Genomic DNA, 23315 nt, shown 5'->3' on the forward strand with positions numbered 1-23315 from the left:
GTTGGAACATATCCTTTCTAGATTTGTTAGTTGAGAATGATGGGTATCGTAGTCTTAGCATATATGTAAGTCCTACACTAGAGAAAGCTAAACTGCTGTTTTCTTCTGCATAATTTTACTACAGGTGAGAGAGGGAGGGGAACTTGTAAGAAATGATTCAAATCACAGTTGCAGAGATATTTTGTTTTCTGGCCCAGGTTTCCCAAATGCTATGTTGCAGTTATTCATACATCCATGTGACACATATATTACTCTGTTTATCCTTTACTGAACTTTAATCACAGTTACAATAATGATAATTGCCAGAAATCTATCCAGGCAAAAGTTCCACTGGGTTCCAGCCTTCAAAGTCATCCAGTGTGACCTTCTTTGTTAATTAAATGCTACGAGTTTTTCTGCCATTGCTACTACAAAGATCCCAAAAGCTGTTGAGAATGAGGACAATTAATTAAATTACCATTTCTTTGTCAGCTGTTTTGTTTTGGTGCCAAGCTTTTTTGTTTGTTTTAAGGTACACTAATATCTTTGATTGGAAATAGGCACATGTGTTAATGTGTGGGAACAAGCAACAATGCTGGCCTTGTTAGACAGCGGAGGAGGCACTATTTGGTCCATCTGTACTGCTTTGTTCCCAGGATGACAATCGGCATCTTGGCAGGAACCTGCACCTTTGGGGTGGGGGTGGGGAGTTGTTTTCTACAGTGTAATCTTTGTTTGGATCACCAGCTGCTCTGTGACATCATCAGGCTGGAACTTCTCATACAACAATTGCTATCCAGGCAGAGGTGGAAGACCCTGGCAAAGGGAAGAGATGATTCTTTAATTCACCTGAGAATCATTTCCCCCTCTCCTAACAACTGAAGCCCTCCCCTCAGCAGATCTAAAACCTCAGCTGTTTTGGTGGTTCAGCTGAAAAAATGGAAGTCCTGAACTATTGTCCTTCTTTATGTTTGTGATTCTAGCTGCCCCTTCTCCCAGCCTGGCTATTTCATCCCAGGTCGTCTGGCATTGCCAACTGTACTGTTGGTCCCTACAGCGTCATAAGTGAGTCATACAGGAATGGGGTTAGGAAAAGAGCAAAGCACTCTGGCATCTTTTCGTGTTCTTTTTTCCTCAAGGAGAAGGGAGGGCACGGCTCCATGTAATTGGTTGTAATTGGTTGTTAGCACTATTTCTTTTCCTCTTCCAGCAAGGATCTTTATGCAATCTTCTTGACATTTGCACCTGTGCTCTTATGGAAAGAGTGAACCCCACAATTTCTGAAAAATGGAGCATGAACTTGGCAGGTAATCTAAATTTTGCCCAGATGATTAAGAAATTTCTCAAGAATACAGGTTCTTCATGAGGTTTACCTATTGAAGTTCAATATTTAAGTCACTTTATAGTTGATCTGAATAAATCAGAAGGGTTGTACTCTACATTGCTTGCCACTGTCCCTATCATTTTTATCCATTGACCAACCAGAAGTTATTCTTCATGGGAACAGTTGCTAGGAAGATGTTGCAAGGGAGATGTCCATCCTTTCTTATATTTAAAGATTGGAGCCAGATGAAGCAAATTCTTCTGCCCATATGTAGAGTACCCTAGTAGAAAATTATATGAGAGAAACACTGTGATGCTCTTGATAGGCCTCCAATTTCTGGAGGCAAGCCATTCCATTGATTTATTGTTCTTACTGTCAGGAAGTTTTTCCATAATTCTTTGTTGGCTCTCTCTTTGATAATCTTTCATCTTTTACTTCTTGTCCTATTCTCAGCTGATTTGGAGCATAGGTCAACTCTCTCTTCTGTGGCACAGCCCCCAAATATGGAAAACTGCTATTCATGTAACCCCTAATCCTTCTCTTCATAAGGCTTAGACAGACCTAGTTCCTGCAACCATTTATCATGCATTTTAGTCTCCAGGCTCCTAAATAATCTTGGTTGTTCTTTGCACTCTTTCTTGTGTCCCAACATATTTTTAGCATTGGGGTGACCAGAACTGGACAGAGTATTCCAAGTGTGCAGTACAAAGTGGTACTAACATTTCACATGATCTTGATAGTATTCCCTCTGCTGAGTTAGGATATTTAAGTGGTTGTCCACTAGGCCATCTAGATCCCTCTCACAGTTACTCCTATTGAGCCATATTTTACAACTATTTATTTTACTTGTACATACTTACATATCTACTATGTATGTATGGATAGATAGATAAATAGATAGATGAGATATATAATATGTAGATATTGAAATATCTATGTATTTGTCATCTACAATTAATTCTGCCTTCTCAGTTCAAAACCCATATTCTGGAATAAATGATTTGTGGAAGAAGTTCAAATTGTACTTTTTTAAAACCCAGGTCTTTAATTTCAATTTATCAGTCTTTGTATTTAATATTTTAAATTGCAAATGTATTGTTCTCTAGCTTTATTAATATTTAGGTTTTATTTTAATCGTTCCTTTTTTTAATTGTATTTTTGTAAGCCATCTTGAGCTGTTAAAGCTGTTGAGTTGTTACTCTAAAAGAATGAATAAATAATCTAATAATTAATTTAAAAGATAATTGAAGCATCCTATGTATCTAAACCATGTTTTTATCTATTCATTTATTTGTACCTATTTATTTGCATTTCCTATAAGAGGATCAAAATGCTTCTATTGTTATCTGTTTATTATGTTTTCTTTTATACCTGTGCTGTGCTTACTTTCTCACAGAGAATCCAAAAATGAGCTTGTGCAGGCTGAAAACATCATGCCCAAGGGCCCAGATGAACAACCTGATAGCAACACAGTCGAAGTCTTAAAAGAGGAGGCTGAAGAGATCATCCGTCTCCAAGGCCCAAATGAACAAACTGAGGAAAATGACCAAGGCCCAGATGAGCCACCCAGCGATAGCACAACTCAGAAGCTAACAGAGCAAGAGGAAGAGAACCAACCTCAAGAGCTAAGTGAACTGAGTGAAGAGAACCAACCTCAAGAGCTAAGTGAACTGAGCGAAGAGAACCAATTTCAAAAACTGAGTGAGCAGGATGAAGAAAAACAACTTCAAGAACTGATTGAGCAAGGTGAAGAAAGCCAACTTCAAGAACTGAGCCAGCAGGGTGAAGAAAGCCAACTTCAAGAACTGAGGGAGCTGGATGAAGAAAGGCAACTTCAAGAACAAAGTCAGCAGGGTGAAGAGAAACAGCTTGAGGAATTGGGTGAAACAACTGAAGAGAAGCAACTTCAAGAACTGAGTGAACTGGATGAAGAGGGCAAACGCACAGATATAAGTGATCTAGATGAAAATAGCAAACTACAAGATTTAACTGAGCAAGTCAAGGACTTTGAGACTAAAGATTTCACATATTTTCTTGACGAACAACTAGGGGTACAAGAACAGCCAATCCCTTATTATCAGCCAGCCCCAACATCTTTTATTGATTATCTATCTATTTCTGCTTCTGGAAGGCAGGATGCTCCAGAATCAAAATTTGATATGTAAGTAATCATCTGACATTGCAGAATCAAGATTTTAGCCTTAATAAGAAGAAAGAAAGGCATTTGTGGATGCATATGAGCAATCCTAGATGGAAAATCTAACTAATCCTTATTGTAATAAAAGATATTTTATAAGTATAATAGAAGGGGGATCAAATTAAGAAAATACTTGATAGGAGTAAGCAAAGCCTAAGATAACTATACTGTGCATTTGTGCTTGAGAACAAAAACAAAAAGAAATAGCTGAGATTAGCAATGTCATAGACAAGTAGAGGGATAAGCAAAATTCTTTAATTCTCTGCCACTATCTCATCGACTTTAGTAGTCTGTAGGGTAGTCAATGCAATAACCAAAATGTCTTCCCACTTGCCATTCTGGTCAATGATCTTTTGAAAAGTGATTATATACTTATACTTTCAGGGTTTTTACTCCCATCAAGAATGGATAGATGAGGCGGGGGGGGAGAAAGAAAAAGAGAGACAGGCAATGTGATTTATATCCCATGAAGTATATTTTGTATCTCTAAGATATAAGGTTGAAGTTCAGCCAAACTGTTTTAGCCAAAATAGCCAGCATGGAGGGAATCTCAGAAATATAATTCCACAAAATTTGTAGAACTGCATGTTACCCACTTCTGGCTCAAGGAAATTCATTGAAGTAAATTTTTGGTTTTCTCCTTCCTTCAGTAGTCAGGTAGAATATTGCTCTTTGATTATTATTTTTTAAAGCTTAATCCTAAAATACAATTGAATTTGAAAGCCTGCAGTATATGGATAGATGAATGTATATATCATATTTAAACTCTTTCTCAGATAATTAGCCTGGATGGAGTGAAAAATTCATCTTCAACATTGGATGATATTATTAAATAATTGCATCACTTGGAACATTTTGAAAAGAATAGCAAACAACTTGAGAAGGAACATTTTAAATATACTTGTTTAATATTTATTTAGATTTCTCTTTATGTATTTTGTAAGTATATTATTGCCTCCTCTGAAAAATGATTTGTTTCTCTCTTACACTAGTACTCAGCTTGACAAAAAAGACAGCAAAATCCAAGATATAAAGAAGATTGAGGGAAGTAAGATTTTCTCAGAAATAACTAAAGAGAAGGAGCATTACCAATCCGCCATGGACACGTCATCACTAAAACCCAGAAGGAAATCTGTTACTACTAAAAGTGAAAGCAGTACTCCTGTTCCCAGAAGTTACTATCTCCCTACCAAGTAAGCAAGCAAACAAATGAGTTTTGAGTTAAGATGGCTTCCTGAAGAAGGCCGGGAAACCAGAAGGAGTCTAGTAGTACATTTTCAAATTAATCAATTTTATTAAAACATACGTCCTTTCAAGAACAGCAACCCATTTCATTAGATGCAATGAAGAGGTTTGGTAGAGGATTTCAATTGGGATAAGGAAAGAAGAAAAGGTACCTATGAAGAGGCGGCTTACATGTGAGACAGCATACAAGCATCTTGTCAATTAAGATAATAATATTTGAAAAGGGTTAGTTGAAGATGCTGGTTCTTTGTTAGCATCCTTAGTTATGCTGTTGCTTGTTCATTATGAAAATCGGTTTCAGGTTGGATAGTTTATTCATTGATTTATATGGCCGCTCATTTCAAAATAGCAACTCTGGATAGTTTACATTGAAAAACAATACAAAACATAATATAAAACACAGGCATACACAGACAATAAGGGAGATGGCTTTGACAGATATATGCAAGAATAATCATCTAGGCAAAAGAAGCTAAAATATTTTTATTAAACCCAGAACAGTGAGAAACATTTAGAAGTTGCTCGCCCTTACTTATACTCTATATAGGTAGAAGGAAGAGATATGGCACAATTAGACTTGCGGGATTCTGCTATTACAGCCAATCTCAATAATAGTAGTTAGAGCCTTCAGCTGGAGTTGTGTTGGGATGCTGACATTCGCAGCACATGCAGTAGCTGAGAACAAAACCAGTTAAAACAAAAAGCATACCACAGGTTCCTAAACTAACTCTCTGACACTGTGCACACATCTAAAGGCCCTTTCAAAAGGCCAGCAGGATAGGGACCCCTCTAATCTCATAGGAAACAGTGTTCTATATAGAGCAAGGACTGCCACCCTAAAGGCTCACTTCCTGGGCTCTGCAAGATGACCTTCTTTATTGACGGGATCCACAGCATGTTCTTCTACAATTATGCCAACCTTCAGGGTAGATCAGATTAGAAGGAAGGCTAGAAGTATATTTTATTGAGATAGGCTATAATAATAGAAACTTGCAAACTTAATTATGTTTTACTTTCCCTCTCTCTTATATCCCAGTAACCACAAAGAAGCCTGTCTGAGTATCTTCCAAATGCAATCTTACTATATTTCCTAGGATTTATGCAACGTTTCAGTCCTTTTTATTAGATAACATTTCTTGCCCATTTCCCTCAAAGTCTTCTCCTTGGTTCTCTACAATCTAATATAATGGCTGAGGATAATCAGGAAGGGCCAGTTCTGCAGTTCGGCTGGCCTTATGCCATAAATGACTTTATGAGTGACAAATGCAATAGTACTTTGAGTGTACCCAGAAGTACCTAGAAGCTAACAGAGTTTTTGGAGCTGCAACAAGTTGCAACATTCAAAACTGCTGGCATCATTGCACTGTTTATCAGTTGCAGCTTCTGGATTCTCTTCTAGGACATCCCATGTAGAGTACATTGCAATGATCCACTTGAGAGGTGCTTAAGATATGATTGACCATGAGCAGAGCTTCCCAGTCCAAGAAAAAAGCAACAGGCACAAAAAAATGAAGTGCAAAAGTTTTCCTGGTCATGTCACCAGCTCTTCAAAGAGGAGTCACAAGCCCAAGAGGACTGAAACATCTATTAGTTTTCTCAGCAGGTTATTTACTTACTTTTTTGGAGTTATTCTTGAAAGAGTTCAATTTATTATACAAAAAGCAGATAGAGGATTGCCTTCTTTTATTTCCAATAGGCCAGTGGTTCCCAGAATTACTCTGCCTCGAACATCTGATAAAGCAATTCAGGTGAGCATCATGATATCTGCAATAAAATTAAGGTAAAGGTTTTCCCAGTCCAGTGATGTTAAACTCCAACAGGTGGAGTTCATCTCTGTTTCTTAGCTGAAGGAGCCAGTGTTGTACAAAGACATTTCCATGGTCATGTGGCCAGCATGATTACACATCAAGGTGCATGGAACAGTGTTATCTTCCCACTGAAGTGGTACCTATTTATCTATTCACATTTGCATGTTTTTGAACCAGGCAGGAATTGGGGTAAGAACAGGAGCTCAGACTGTTCCACAGTGCTTGGATCAGGAACTTGAACTGTCAGCTTTCCAGCTGACAAGCTTGGTGTTTTTAACTGCTGTGCATAGGTCCATACATCATCAATACATAGCATATGCTTTGAGGACTGCTGTTCTGTAGCAATGAATGGCACCACAGTGTCCTCACAATTTAAAAAAATCAAACCACAGGGATCTATGTAGTAAATAAAGAAAAAAAAATCATGATTCTGAAATACAACAATGCTCACAGAACACCAGCTGCAAATACCAATACTGAATTTTAGGGCAAATTTGAGTAAAAAAAATAAAAAGAACCTTGAACAAATTAAATGCTGTTTTCATTTAATCCTTAACTGGATATGCTTGCAAAAACATTCAGGTTTACATAAACATTGAGAATTTTGAAAGAGTCATCCTAAATTTAGTCTCATATAACCTTCTCACCAGAACCAGCCAGATGCCTCCAGAAAGCATCCTGTTTTTTGTTTGTGTTCACTGTAAGCAATATTGGAAGTATTTTGCATAAATGGTTTAGATATCCAAATGTGTTTAAGCATAAACAGGTACAGAAATGAGTTTATTGAGATGTGCCAACAATCCTTGTTTTCTCACATGTTACTATGAGAAGGTTTATAGGAAGACATCTATTTATTAGTCATATTTCTGTGACATTAGCCAATTTCAAACTTTTACTTAGGTTATACTTTAGATAATTCTTTAAGATTCTGTGGTACATAAGCATAACAATGGCTATTAAATATTAGGTATTTTATTCTTTTCTAGGTCTATGGATGCAACAAAATTTAAGAGTATTTGCAATGTTTGGAGCATAAGTATAGCACTTCTTTAAAGTAGCCACATTTTTTCAGGTTTTTTTTTTTGAATGAAAGCATGTAAAAAGGACCAGTGCTTTACTAAGTAGTTTTAAAGATGCAGCTACTTTAATGAGTTGATTCATTAAAATATATTAAATTATTTCCAAAAATATTACTTTTTTATAATATATTTTTCTGAAAATCTATGGCAGGAATGTTTTTATTTGGGAAAAGATAAGTGGATATAGACTGATTAACATTGCTAGTTTAATGCCACTGTGAAGTCTGCTGGGTATATTTCCAAATTTATTTCTAGTAGAGTTCATAGTGGAATCCCTTTTGACAATCATGTTTGTACATATAATCTAGGGCATTGTTTTTCAAACTTGGCAAATTTAAGATGCTTGGAACAACTCAGAAATACTGAGTATGGAATTGTGGGAGTTGAAATCCCCAAATCTTTAAGTTGCCAAATTTGAAAAACAATGGTTTAGGGTGGGGGTCTTCAAACTTACAAGCTTAAGATTTGTGGACTTCAACTCCCAGAATTCCTGAGCTAACATGACTGGAGAAGGAATTTGGGGAGCTGAAGTCCACAAGTCTTAAAACTGTCAAGTTTGAAGACCCCTGGTTTAGGAAATAACCAGGGGTGGGTTTCTACTGGTTCTGTCCACCTCTGTAGAACCAGTAGCTCTGAAGAGCAGTTCTATGCCTGCTGATGTTTTTGCCCACCCACCCGGGCTCTTACCCAGGGGCGGGATTCAAATTTTTAACAACCGGTTCTGTGGGCATGGCTTAGGTGGTAGGCGTGGCTTGGTGGTCATGTGACTGGGTGGACATGGCTTGGTGGTCATGTAATTGGCTGGGTGTGGCCAATTCAATATCACTCACATTGAGGCACGCATCTCCTCGCCTGCCTCTCCTGACTGGGTATGCTGCAACAGTCATAAGTGCGAAAAATGGTCCTAAGGCACTTTTTTCAGTGCCATTGTAACTTTGAATGGTCACTCACACAAGCAAAGTACCAGCAAAGGGGAAAATAAACTCCAGAGACGTTCCTGAGTCAGGAAGTCTAGTCCTTCCAAGAATGTAATAAGGATTAGCGGAGGGGTAGTTTCTGTAAGCAACACCAGAATGTTTCCTTCCTGCCTTCCTTACTGGATTAGGCCAGTAATGTCTTCTAACAACCAGTTCTCTGAACTGCTCAGAATGTTAACAACCGGTTCTAGCGAATAGGTGTGAACTAGTAGAATCCCACCCCTGCTCTTACCTGATCTTTATTTCCTGATTTTTCAACTTTAGCTGCTGAACGAGGCAGAGCTGCAGTTAAAAAAGCAGGAAAAGAGGGCTGTTTCAAAGGCTGCGTCTCTGCATACAGCATACTGATGACGATTTACAGGCGCGCGGCTCACAGCGTGCAGGGAAGCTCATAAATCCCGAACTGGTAGTTAACCCTGTCGTATCCCAACCCTGGGAAAAACCCGATATTGAAGTCATGAATGCTCCCTAGGTGACTTTGGGCAGAATTCTCTCTCAGCTAAACTGACTTTGCGGAACTTTGCACATTAATGATCATGGGAAAGGTAGAGACAGAGAATGTCCTAGAAACTGAAATCAAGGAGCAGAGTTCTTCCCATATTAAACAATGGAGTACATTTCGGTATTATTTTTCACTTTGGAAGTGACATTTATTTTGAATTGGACAGTGTACTAAGATGCTCATGCGACGCCTGACACCGCTTAGGAAGCCGCTCCCTCCAAAAGCCGCCGTCCCCAAAACAAGCATACCAACCAAAGATAAAGATACTCAGGTGAGGCTTTTCATCCATGTGTAAAGTGGTTTTCTTCCTAAAAAGATTCCTTGGATAAATTATCTTCAAAGAGCTTTTCACCCACTAGTTTTCTAACTCCAATAACTGCTTTTTTTATTACAAGTAAACAAAAACTTAACACTGATTCCTGAAAAAGAAATTTTCCCCATGAATGTTCTTATCACAGGATTTCCTGAAATCTCCAGCTCTTTGCTCCTGTCTGCTTTATTCCAACTCTTCCTTTCCACCCCCTGTTACAAGGAGGAGAAAAACAATACAATAGAGCAGTGGCCCCCAACCTTTTTTGTGCCACGGCCCGGTACCGGCATCAGAAAATGATCCGCGGCCCGATACCAGCATCAGCACGCATGACAAGGCAAGGTGAGCCAAGCGACCGGCCAGCCAGCTGTCCCCCACTTCTCCCCGCCACCTTCAACTCCTCCTTTGTACCTTTGTCGATGGGCTTCACTTCAGGATGGCTTCAGGATGGTCGCTCGGCTTGCCTTGCCTTGGGTGCTGAAAAAATCCTCGCTCCTTAGTTTTGTTTGAAGCTGCCCCCCTCTTCGATGAAACTAAGTTTCAGTTTAATTAATACATCACTGTTGGCAGTTTGACTGTGGTTGTTTAATATGGATTATCTTACTCTTAAACTGTCCCATCTCATTTGCCTTTTTTCCCCCTCTCCATAAGTTTCAGCAGATATTTTGAAAAGGCTTTATAGCTATAGCTCTATAGCATTGAATCAAGACAGAGCACACTAATCATGGTTTGTTAAATGGTGATGAATGGCTTACATGTTCTTACATGTAAGCAGTGGTTTATGGTGCAACATTAAAACTATGGCCCTATTATTTATTGAAAACATCATAGATGAAGCAAACCATTTGTTTACATGGGATGTGAATCCAGCCAATTATTTATATACATGCATCAGCCTTTTGAAGATTTAACTCCAAGCTTTGGATGCCATGCTTTAACTGGAATTTAACCTTTATTGGCCAGGTGCCATTGAAAGTTTTTCTTTATACTACTATACCATGTGTGTTGACTGTATATAAAGAAGCATGCATTATCATAATCCTGCTGTGCTCACCCATCAGATTACTACTTCCTTTGAAACACTGATGAGGAAACCACTAGCTTCAGTGGAAAAGAAGAAAAAAGAACCTAAGAGTAAGACAGTTGCCAAGGTGTCTTCAAACAAAGTTTCTCCAACCAAGACTCGCCGGTCCCCTTCACGCAGAAAAAGTGCCAGCTCTTCTGCCAGGTAAAAACCCTTGACGGCTTGTAATGGGCCAACTTACCCATTCCTTCTTCCTTCCACTTCCTGCTACATATTCTGTTCCAGATTTTTCCTTGACAGAAGCCAAAACAGTTGGACGCTTAAATATGGGGAGTAAATGTAACAAATGTGGGGGGTGGAGGGTTATTTGTTTTTTAAATTTCCATCAGTGGAAAATCTTCCTTTAAAGATATTTTACAATTTCATTAATATATCTGATGTACATCTAATTTTTCTTTTTGTTTTAAAACATTCTGGCTGGTAGTTTCCTTCCCTTCTTTAATGTTTTCTCCATAACTAATTTTGCACAATATTTTGCAAGATTAGTGGTGCAAACAGAAAAGAGGAGGAACTCAAGTCAGCGTCCTGCCCCTTGATATTGCAATTGTTCCTATGCCATTTCTGTAATTCTTAATAGTTTTTTTATCTGCATAGTTAAAGTGACCTGAAGGATTATTCATTTGCTTAGTCAGGCATTTTTAGGCACATAACAAAATCTATAATCATACAAGGCACATATTACAGGCATTGGTTAGAGTTTCACATCATCAGGCTATGCCATGATTTGCTTAACCAATAAATGATGGGAAGAAAAACAGTCCAAATTAGTTGAATTCACAGAACATGCTAAACCAAAAGACAGACTAACATTTGAGTTACTAGTAGCTTTAAAGTCAGCCTTTAATATTTGTGACACGTAATTGTTCTACATAAAAGTACTTGAATGATGAACTGTGAGTGGCAGCTCAACAATAATTTTTATTCTCTCTACAGCCATGTCTCACGATCCGCACCAGCGAAAAAGAGCAAGTTAGTGGCACCCTGCTTATGCTCCGATCTACCTCCTTTTATTTTTCTTCCTCTGTGATGTTCTTTCTGTTCTCCCTGTTTTGGCTTTCTCTGTTTTTGGGCTCTATAATCTCTCATTTCCATTCCTGGAATTTGCCTGTAATAAATTGAGCATGCATGTATCAATATCTCTTAAGATCAAAACTATAAAGGTATGGATGGGCAAGAAAGAAATAGTAAGACATACCTAGTAGGGAAAGAAAGAAAGAAAGAAAGAAAGAAAGAAAGAAAGAAAGAAAGAAAGAAAGAAAGAAAGAAAGAAAGAAAGAAAGAAAGAAAGAAAGAAAGAAAGAAAGAAAGAAAGAAAGAGAAAGAAAGAAAGCATTATGGTGCCTGTATGTTATTATAATAAGGATGGTTTGCAAGGATGAAACAGTATTGAGGTATAGTAAATGAATATAGCTATTTTTCTTTTTCTTATGTCATGTACTTGATATTTTTTTGTGTGGATAATTACTTCTTTCCAAAACTCTGCACAATGTTTTTTTTATTCCAAACCTGTCAGGTACCTATATATGAGCATAGTGGAATGACAGGAAAGCTGAGACATTGACAAATCAAGAGGAAGGTGCAAGGGGGATGAGTTAAAGCATTGTAATGCAAACTCTATCCATTTGTTTGCAATGTTGCATTGCTAGTAAAAAGGGCAAAGTTTGGATTGTGGCTTAATGACTTATATTTATTACTTTGGGTCTTCATAGGAGCAGACACTAATGATTCAAAAAATGATGTACTGCAGTAAATCTCTTGGTGATCCCTCCATTCTGCATATTAAGTGGGTCAAGTCCAGAAGACCCTATTCATGGCCCCAGTTCTATAAATTGCTTTCATCCAGAAGTTAGACTTGCCCTACTGTTGATTGCTTTCCAGAAGCTTTTAAAGACCAAATTCCTCCAGAGAAAGTATCTTGCTTTGTGCTCTGGTTATTATGGAAGTAATTCATAATTTATTATTTATTTAGTTATTACATTCCAATGGTAGTGTTTTTTATTCTGTGCATTTTAATTTATTTAATTCACTTAGTCATTATTTAGTCGTAGTGCTTATTTTTTTTCGTACGCTGTAACCTGTCAGGAATTTTTGTGAAAAACAGCAGTACTTTAGAAGAAGAGAGAGAAAAAGTCAGCAATGGATGGGTTTCTTAATACCAAGCATGAGAACAATCAAATCTGTTAGAGATGAGGAAATTGATACAATCCCAAGTTTGTTTACTATGATACTACAGATACATTTAATATCTTTTCATTCAGCAACCATTCAAATTTACAGCAGTACTTGCATGACTGTTATTTACATCCAGTCAACCTGCACAGCCATTGCACCCTCCACAGAGTCATGTGATCAAAATTCAAGGGCTTGGCAGCCTGCAGAAACTTATCCCCACTTCAAATACTCCCACTGCCTATCTCCCCGCCCCCATTTCTGTCCTTTTGACCATTTTGTGCAGCAGCACTTCCACAGATAAATGGCAATCCAATCTCTTCTTGAAAGTCTCAAGCGATGACGCTCCCACAACTCTTTGGCAGTGGTGGCAGCACCAGCGCTGAGGCAGAGACCTGGGGCCTTCAGGAGTCTCAGACATCCACCCTTAACCCCAGGCTTCTACTTCAGCTCCAGTACTATCACCACTATGGAATCGTCACCATGCATTATGGTCAAAAGGGTTAGGGAGAGGAAGGGGGAAGATAGGCAGTGGGAGAGAAATAAAGGGGCAGCAGATGAGACAGTCCCTTATCTTATCAAAGTTCAGGGCTGAAAGGGTTGAATTGGGAATGACATGGATCATGGTGGGTCCTCTCATAATGATTGCTGAGATTCAGTTAATGACAGCAATAGAGATTGTGGAGATTGCTGCGGCAAAGAAATGTGGTCACATGACATTGCACTTTATGATTGCATAGGTTAAGGATAGGAATTCCAGCTCCAACTCCACCATAGTATCTACTCCTGTAGATACTTGCTTCTAGATGTGAAAGTTTAAAATTCAGTTTAGAAGATACCAGCTTTGAGAACAAAGATACGCAGAGATTATAATGATAATCAGATTTCTATCCATGTTTTGGCAGGAAGCCTAACGTTGTCTACAATGTCCACATAACAGTGTATGACAGAGGGAGAGACATTAATACCCAGTTTATCAAGGACACAACCTGGGAAGGTAATTCATGTGATCTGGCCTTGCCTCATTCGAAGAAGTCTGTGTTGGTGAAAAACTCGGCAAGCTACAATTATTTTCCGTTTTGATTTTTGATTTGTTTGTTTATCACCTAAAATAATATAAAGTATATATAGTGCTTTTATTCATTCTTTGAAACACAAATCCTAATCATTCCATCTTATTAAAATTTTTGAAAAATAAACCTTTATGCTAAATGATTCATATTAAATTGCCATTAAGGCTAGTACAGGTAATCCTTGACCATTCATTTAATGACTATTCAAAGTTACAGCAGCGCTCAAAAAAGTGACTTACGACTGTATTTCACTGTTTTCATTGTTGTAGCATCCCTATGGTCAAATGATCAAAATTCATATACTTGGCTACTGGCAAGTATTTATGACAATTGCCATGCCCCATGGTCATGGGATCACCTTTTATGACCTTCTAACAAGCAAAGACAATGAGGAAGCCAGAATCACTTAACAGCCATGTTACTAACTTAATAATCTGTGATTCACTTAACAACAAAGGTTGCAAAATGAGGAAAAATTCAACAACTGTCTTGCTTAGCTTGGAAATTTTAGGCTCATTGTGATCATAACTCAAGGACTATCTGTAGTGGATCTTCATATATAATTAAATATAGTTTTAAATTGAACATTGCTTCATTTGTGAAGAGCTTCACGATCAAAAATGACCCCCATAGTACTTCATTCAAGCACTACTATACTGAAACCTTGCATACACCCCTTTGCAAAACTGCCTCACTACAGAATAAATTAAACTGGACAAAATAATAATACATACTGTGATTAAAAATGTGGAGCGGTGGGGGACTGTAGTTAGTCAGGGAACACAACAAAAAACATGCAACGTTTGAGAGTACTTCAGTTATGAGGTCAACACTACAGGCTTAGCAGAAATATTGTAATTATACAGAATTCTAGAAATAATTTTTATGGTCCAAGAGAAAAATGAGACGGGGATGCCTAGAATCTGGGCGTACTGTACAGAATATTTTACCATTAATGTACTGATTTGGTCTCCAGCTAAGATAAATTGTGCTTAGTGCTAATTTTAAGTCCTAGTTTTAATAGTCATATAAGATAATATTCTCTCCTTGTCCCATTTCTGGAAGTATTTAAAAAATAATTTTATTAAATTTCAAAAAATAAAAAGTTAACAAAATTACAACAAAAAAGGAAAAGTGGGGGAAGGAAACAGCAATGAAAACTTTTAAAGTGGCATTAAAAAAAAGTACACAATAAAATAATCAATCAGTGTGTTTTGAATCCACACACTTTTGAGGTTCTCTTTAACTTCATTCTGTTCACTCGGTTTTATGTGGTTTCCAGAACCATCTTTCTTCTGCCCAATTTCTATCCCATTGTACTCTGTTCCATTACTTCTGTTAGTAGATGAGTCTATCTTTGATATATTTTCATAAACATATTTGTTTTTCCTGCACTGATTCTACTTTCATTCTTATTTTTTTCACCTTTTTTTTCATACTACCAAAATGTTTAGAAGCTGTCATCACTCTTGAATATAACACTAATTCTCTCACAGTCCAACCAAATCTTCAGAGAAAACTGAACTAGAAGTTTAGGTTTTTTTGGCTCTTTTCTTCTGGAAAATATTTGCCATCTGGAGAATTTGGAGTGGAACAATTTCTGCCACCACAGGCATTAACAAATTATTCTTTTGCCCTCAAAATATGCCCCCAAGACTGTAAAAGTGCACATCTCTTGCTCTGCTGTAGGGTTGCACTATTACTGAACAAGGGGTTTTCACAAGACTCAGAACAGATCATTGTCCATTCTTTGTGAAGCTTTGCCTTCAATTCTATCCAATTTCAGCCAGTTGTGGAAATAATTAATGCATGGTATTTTACTTTTCAGATTGCGTAGTGTGCTCAGGGCTCTCTAGAATTTGCACTGTTTTCAACGTCATGAAGTGTGACAGAGTTCCTGTCAGCAAACTCCTATTTGTACTTCACACTCTCAAGATCCTAGTGACCAGAGATGAGATGTATTGTGCTCTTCAGTTAATGAATGTGGATGGTATGTGATAACCCTGATCCAAAGGCTTTTGTGTTGTTAGCAGTTATTTAATTTACAGTGCAAGCTATCTGGGGAAAGCTGATATCCTCATGAAATTAGAAGATTATGTCAATGTATGCATCAATTTCAGTTTGTCTGATTTATTAGCCCTGTGCAATGGAGGTTGTGCAAATGACAGCCAGATTTCCTGCATGCTTAGATCACTGAATAAATTACAGTCTGGGGATAAGAAAATAATTTAACCTGCAGTAGAATTTTTAGAACTATTATCTGGTATCTTGGACTGCTTCTGCATTTATACAATATGTTTAACTTGAGGTCTGGATTAGTCTATTACAGTATTTAGATTTGCAAATTGAATAATAAACTGATCAAACAATCTGAGTACACTGAACATTTTGAACCAAAACAAGGTTAACATTAATCCAATTTAGCATGTTGTGCTAATTGTCAGATACATCTTTACTTGATATGGCTACCTGTATTGTGCAAACACACCAGTTGAATGGAATTACAAAATCCACTGAGTCAGAACCAAATATATCACATTTTAATTGCGCATAATATATGACATTCAGCCATTATAATAAGTCATGCTGACTGAATATTTCCAAGTCATCCCATGTATGTTCTATATTTGGCCAGTGGAGATGTGTGTGTGTGTGTGTGTGTATGTGTGTGTGTGTGTGTCCCCATACATGCCCAACCCTATAATATTCCTCTAGATGCCCTGATCTAACCTTCCCTTTATCCTGTTATGCTTACTTTGTAGATCTTCCTAGTTCATCAACTAAGTTTGAAAGGTCACATCTTATACACCCCAACTGTTACTCTGTCTGTCAACCTGCTTATCTGCATATATTTATGTCACTCCCACTTGTAGTCTTTCTTCTTTCTTACAGTACTTGGGACTGTGAATTTATCAGAGTTTTTGGAAGTTGTGAACAGGACCTCACCATTTTCTCAAACAGAAGGTATGAGAAGAAAAACTGAGGCAATAACAAGGAAAAATGTTTGCACCATTGTTACTGTATGGCATAATTCTGTTTCTTTATCTCTGTTTGTACTTCCATCACCTGAAAAATATCTGCTGCTTTTCCTTTTTTAAATATAAAAAAACGAACATCACTCTTGTGATAACGTGCATATTTGTTTTATTTTATGTTTTTAGCTGAATGAGAATAAAAACTGGTTGCCCTTCAATAAGAGCAAAGAGGAAATTCTGATTGACTGCTTAATTTTGTTCAGTATGTTACATGAATTACACTCTGATATTTGGTTGCTTTCATAGCTAATGTCATTTATGATGGAATAATCACCCAACTCTCTTGATATTAGACATAGCTAAATTAAGAATAAGGTTGCTTGAGCACATCTTAAATTATTGTATAGATTTTTGAAAATGTATTCTATAGATTTCTGACATTCAATTGAGAGAAGGAAGCCTGCATAGGAAAGTCATACTTTTCATGTTTCGTCTCTTGATTTATGAGTAATTAATTGAAAGCAAAGCAAGCTTTTCCTCTCATTTTCGTCTTCTGCCTTTTGCCATGCCTTATATTTATATCTGTCTAGTCAAATCACAGTAGCAACTCTATTGGGTTTTTTTTGTTCACCCCAGCTCGTATTTTACACTTTAGTGTCCATGGCAACAGTTGGCTGAAGTCGGTTGGCTTGCCCTCTATGTCATCTTCACCCTTAGCTACAACTACTAATCATTGCTATAGAAGCTGGCATTTGTTTCCCCCTTTCTCTGCCTCAGAAGTTGAGGGAACAGAGATTCTTGCAGTTATCCCGTCCTTTACTTTTCAGTTGAAGTAACTATCCATCGTGCCCTCTGCCACAGTGCTGAACAAGAAGCTGAACTCTTGGGATGCATTTCAAATCTGTATTCCTTTGGGATCTACTACTCTTGCTGGCAAGGCACTTTAGGATAGAAGGTATTGGCTATGAGTTGAAGTTGGAATCTGCAGAACTCATTCTCTCACAATACACAAACATATGAAGTCTCCTTGTTCTTCACTAGTTGTCAGCCTGACCATGGAGGTATCAACAATATTATTGCATCCCCTTTCTTCCCCTTACTGCCTCATAAAAGTCAGACAGACACTTGTGTTGCTTGAACGAGATGAATTAGATATAGGGTACGTATGACACATCTATGGCTTTTAAAGAAAGGGTTGAAAATGCATGATTTCAGGATCTCCATCTCTCTGCATGGAAGCATCAGTTATTGCTGTCTTTCTCTGGTGTGTTTCTTCTAGGCTTCCAGAATACCCTCTGGGCTTTCAAGAAAATAAAGAAAGATATGGTTTGTATTGATGATCTGAGGTTAATCCTGGAAAACCTTGAAGTCAATCTGAGTTGTGAAACTATGCATGATGCAATAAAATGCACTCATATTAATAGTGAGTATCTCCATTTGACATTTCCCTCCGCCCCGCACTCCACAAATGATCCAGCCTAAGAGGAATCTCATATCAAAATAGAATCTCAAGGCAGACCATCCAGCATTAATCTGGGTAAATAGCTCCGACTGTTATGATGGGCTTAGCTGGTTTAGGTTTATAAAAGTTTGAAGTAGGATTTTGAATCATGCTCAGAAATCTATTCAAGTTATTAGCAAATGCTAGGGATGACAACATTCCTTCTTCTCTTTATGTAGAGAACAGGCTTTTGAACTTCAAGGAATTTCTTCTGGCTGTAAGGGAACTACAGAAACGTCCTGAAGAAGAAAGTGAGTTGTCTGGTGGCTCTTAGTCAATCTGTGGAATAAGTTCTTGGTGCTCAGTTCCATCTTGTTCTTGCAAGTGAATTAATATACTAATATAATAATATGTTGACCTTTGCAACTTCCATCCTAAACCTAACACTCTGGTTTTTTACAGAGAAATTATCTCTTTCAGAATGTTGTAAACTATACTCAATTAGAGTGACCCATACTCAAGAGAGATACAAAAGACTGAATTCTGGAGAGGTGGTTTCTTTATATTTCCCTATATAGGTTGGGAGATGTTTTATTTTAAAAAAACAAACATAGAAATTATGCATTAATACGTGAATGCTTCCTATATCCTATTCTGTTGTTATCTCTATACTATTACTACATAGTGATCATAATAACTATGATAGTAACTATGATAATTATGACAATTACTATACTCTATACTGGAAAACCTTGAAGTCAACCTGAGTTGTGAAACTATGCATGATTTAGCATATTAATCTATGATTATTACAACTATTACCTATTATTATATTACAATTACCTATGTACTATGCTTGACAGTATTGCTAGAATACATCAAACTTTCTTTTTTAAACTTGTTCTATCTTAAGTCACCTCTCTCTGAGATTTCTTGTTTTTCTGTTAATAGGCAGCATGGAGACGTCTTTTTTATATTATATTAATATTTTTATATTATATTTTATATTTTTACATTAAGTCTTTTTTATTGATATATTATATTATAGCTTTGTCTGCTAGGCCTTTATACTTTTTTTCCCTCCCTTTTGGACCATTCACTCTTTCTGAAGGAAAAATGCCTAATTTCATTTGGCTCTTGACTAAATTTCTAGTGGGTGCAAATATACACACATACATACACACACACAAACACACACGTATATAGAATATGTATAAAATGTATACATATATACATATTATATATACATATATACATATTCCTATGTGTGTGTGTGTATGTATGTATGTATGTATGTATGTATATATGTGTATATATCTATCTATCTATCTATCTATCTATCTATCTATCTATCTATCTATCTATCTTTGGTTATTCGGGTTTTCTCCCATGTAAGATTGGAAGTATCTAGGCAACGTTTCGATGAAGTCTCATTCATCATCTTCAGGCTTGTGTCTTCGGCTCTGTGCTTCTCAGCTTCACTCTTCATAAGGACATGGGATAGGCAGATGTTCCTTGATGGTGAGAAATGTGCTATCACAGGATGTTAAATGGTTGCAAGGGAAGCTGTCTTTTGCATTTAGCTGCTGGGGATTTTTTCAATGCCAGTGATGAGGTGGTGCTCCAGGTGTTGTGAGATTACAAGCTTATTGATACTACCTTTGCTTTCTTTTGCTACTGTTGCTCTACTCCTCTTTTCAGGTCTTTGTGTTTTTCTTCCTCTCCTATTCTGCTGTCTTCAGATAGTGCAATGTCCACTCCCCAGCCTTTTGTTTTGTTTTGTTTTCTTATTGATATTTGTTAAATCTGATGTAGCAGCACTTGTCTGTTCGAATTTTAGGGTCCCAGATCACTTTAGCTTCTTTTCTTTCTGTTACTTTGTCTATTTTATAGTCTCAACAGTTCTTGCTTGCAGGCAAATAGTACTTTTTGCAGTTATTCCAATGAACCATTGTTGCTAAAGTTGTTTGTAGTCAGTTGGTGCTACTATTTCTTCAACTTCTTTGCAAAAGCTGCATTTACTGTCCATTGCTGCCTTCTCCACTTTGGCTTTATATGTATTTGTTCTTAAAGCTTTTCCACAGCCAGAATTAGCTCCTCTGTTTCTTTCATCAGCTTCTATGCTCTTAATCATTACAAATCTCATTATTATCTACTTTGCCTTCTTTTTTTTTAATTTACCAAATAAATTAAAGTAATACTTTTCATTGCCACATTTCTTTGCTATTCTTTATTTGGTCTTTCTTACAAACAGTTTGCTATCTTTAGTAATTGGTAACCCTTCATTACATAGTTTCAGTTTGTCCTCTTTCCTGTCCTTTAGATATTCTTCAGGTGCCTTTTTTCTTCTGCAACTGTGTACTTATAACATTTCACACCTATCTATTTTCCTTAATAAGTTGAATCTGTCAACATTGCTACATGGATGAAGGCCATGATTCCTTGTCATTATTTTTCTCACCTTCCTGTTCAGCTGTGTATCTAATGACTAGAACTGCCTAAATGTTAATTGCCTCAGAGGTATTTTATCCACTGGCTTTGGATTCCTCCCATTTATTCTCATGAAATATTCACTTCTAACCTTCTTCTTGACTTCAGTGTGCTTGATGTTGTCAGTTTGAAGGATGCCCTGGTATTTGTAGTGATCATCTTCCTCCAAACTCTTAATATTATTTCCATAGAGTCTCTTGATTCCTTCAGTTTTCACCATTTTCCTCATTGATAGTGAGAGTGGTATGTTTGTCAGTCCAAACATGATTGCAATATCTGTTCTGTATATATAGACAACATTGAGCAGTGACTCTATTTCAGATTATTGTTCATGCAAAGGAGGTTTTGATATTTAAAGCCATGGCATGACTTGCTCAGTATTGTTGACTCAGAAATCAGTGCAATGACAAACAGTAATGTGGTAAGAGTAGGTCTCCTTGAAAAATTTCTCTCTTGATGTTAATCTCATTTAGTCAATCACCACTGACTAGCAACTGTTCTTCCATTGTGCTATAGATCTTTATACAACATTTCTGATGTTTCTATTGATTCCTGTTATTTTGAACTATTTGAATATCCAATGTTCAAGTGGTTCTCCAATTCTTTTGGGATTGTACCTAAGGCACTTATTATTATTGGTACTACTTTTATTTTCTTTTGCCACTGTTGATTATTATTATTATGCTGATTGGCTTATGTTAAAAATACATTATCTTTTGAAGTTGAAAGTCTTTATTTCTCCTGACAGTATTTCCGAGTGAATACGCCCTCTTGGAACGGAAGCCTTTTAAGGATGTGACTGGGCTTGTCGGTGCTGATTCTAGGTGGAGAAGAAAGTACCAAAGCTATTTTGATGATGAAACATCTGAATCCACAACACCATACTTCTCAGGACAGCTGAGTTCAAGTTCAGCTACATATAGTGATTTCACTGAACTCAACAGCAATTCATTTGATCAGAGTGTCTTGAAAAATGCACAGGCAGATGATAATCAGAAAATCACAATAGTGAAAATTTTGCAATCAGATATTTCTGAACAAAAAGAGCCAAGCACTGCATTTTCTGTAGACCATGATGAAGGCAACACAAAAGAATCTGACAACGTGGAAGAGAGAAAGTCAATGACAGATATTGCTCTTATAGAAAGCACCAATGCTGAACATGACTTAACAGAGGAGAAAAAATCCATATCTGATACTCCTGATCAAAATATCCCACCTGATCAAAATATCCCACCCAGTCAAAATATCCTACCCGATCAAAATATCCTACCCGATCAAAATATCACACCTGATCAAAATATCACACCCAATCAAAATATCATACCCGATCAAAATATCACACCTGTGGATAATGCAGAGGGCAAAGATAAAGAACATGACATTGTAGAGGAAATATCTTAGAATTCTATTCTTCAATTCAGGCTACTTGGCTTCCACAGATTACTAGTTGACCTACGTGTTAAGAGAAGTTGAGTTTTCTGAATTTCTGAAATTTCTGAATTTCCACCAACTAATCTAGTATAGGGAAATCTCAAGTCTTCTCTGATATTATGTGCACCCTTTGCCCGGCCATATAATCAGCAGGAGAAAATTTCTAAAATCGAAGATGTTAGGAAAGGGAGTCAATTTCTCCTGAAAGTGGAATAAGCTGGGGAGCGATCCAGGGTTATTTTATGTGACTCATTGTACATGATTCCTTGACAGACCTGAATAAAATTCAGCAGGTGTGTGTCTTTCTAAAGCATTTTAATGTGCTTATTTGTTTTTTTATTGCTGTCTGGCAATACTAATATTTTTAAGATCCTTGTTGGGTTACAAACTGTTAGTGCCCCAGGGGAAACAGGAGTACAGATAGTCTTACTTGACTTACAATTCTGATGACCTAGGGTGGGATACAAAACAAACATAGTCATAAAAAACAGGTGAAGCCCCTTTTATTTCTTCATTTTGCTTCCAAGCTCTGAATATTATTAACAGAACACAAAAAACTCCCACACAAACAGTTACAAGAAGAAGGAAAAAAGCAACACAAAGCAGGCAAGATAAGGGCAGGAGGACGTCCATAGATAACACACACTGGAAACTACGCCAAACTCAGAATGGAACCATAAACTAGAGATATTTCCACAGTTAGTTTCCAGTGTTCGCCCGTACACAGGTCCAACCTCTTATTCGGTTGTCACAGCTACAGCCTATGAAGAGGATCAAGGCCCTCTCCTTCTGAGTAGACCATGTCTCTCCCTTATCCTCTCCTGCCTGCGTGCCCTAGAATGGAGAGGGGATGGGCCTGGGTCATCCTCTGACTGCTTAGCAGGCCTCTGCCCTTCCGCAGCCTCCTCCACAACCTCCTCCACAACCGCCACACTTCCACTCCCTTTAGGCTGTTCCTCCTCTCCCTCAGAGTCAGTCTCCATCAGCGGCATGACAACAACCATCTGTTTAGTGATCATTCAAAATTGCAACAGCACTGAAAATAATGACCTCTGGTCATTTTTCACACCATTGCAGCATCCCCATGATCAGGGGATCAAAATTTGGATACTTAGCAATTAGCTCATATTTATGATGGTTGCAGTGTCCCAGGGTCATGCGATCACCATTTGTGAGCTTCTGACAAGAACTATCAATGGGGAAGCTAGGTTCACTTAACAACCATGTT

General features: G+C 37.3%; 1 protein-coding gene across 1 annotated transcript; it reads left to right on the forward strand.

The window, feature by feature from the left end:
• Positions 1–759: 759 nt before the first annotated feature.
• Positions 760–22400, forward strand: LOC113447847 (uncharacterized). The gene is made up of 14 exons (XM_087917543.1): positions 760–1044; positions 1190–1286; positions 2700–3464; positions 4493–4693; positions 6442–6493; positions 9278–9382; positions 10483–10649; positions 11439–11474; positions 13580–13671; positions 15576–15737; positions 16640–16711; positions 18002–18145; positions 18403–18474; positions 21402–22400. Exons 2-14 carry the CDS (start codon positions 1267–1269, stop codon positions 22055–22057), a joined length of 2544 nt encoding a protein of 847 aa, XP_087773669.1. The 5' UTR covers positions 760–1044; positions 1190–1266; the 3' UTR covers positions 22058–22400.
• The last annotated feature ends 915 nt before the right edge of the window (positions 22401–23315 follow it).

Source organism: Pseudonaja textilis, chromosome Z (genome assembly GCF_049901715.1).
Source record: "Pseudonaja textilis isolate UNSWEBS1 chromosome Z, rPseTex1.2, whole genome shotgun sequence".
Taxonomy (NCBI): Eukaryota; Metazoa; Chordata; class Lepidosauria; order Squamata; family Elapidae; genus Pseudonaja; species Pseudonaja textilis.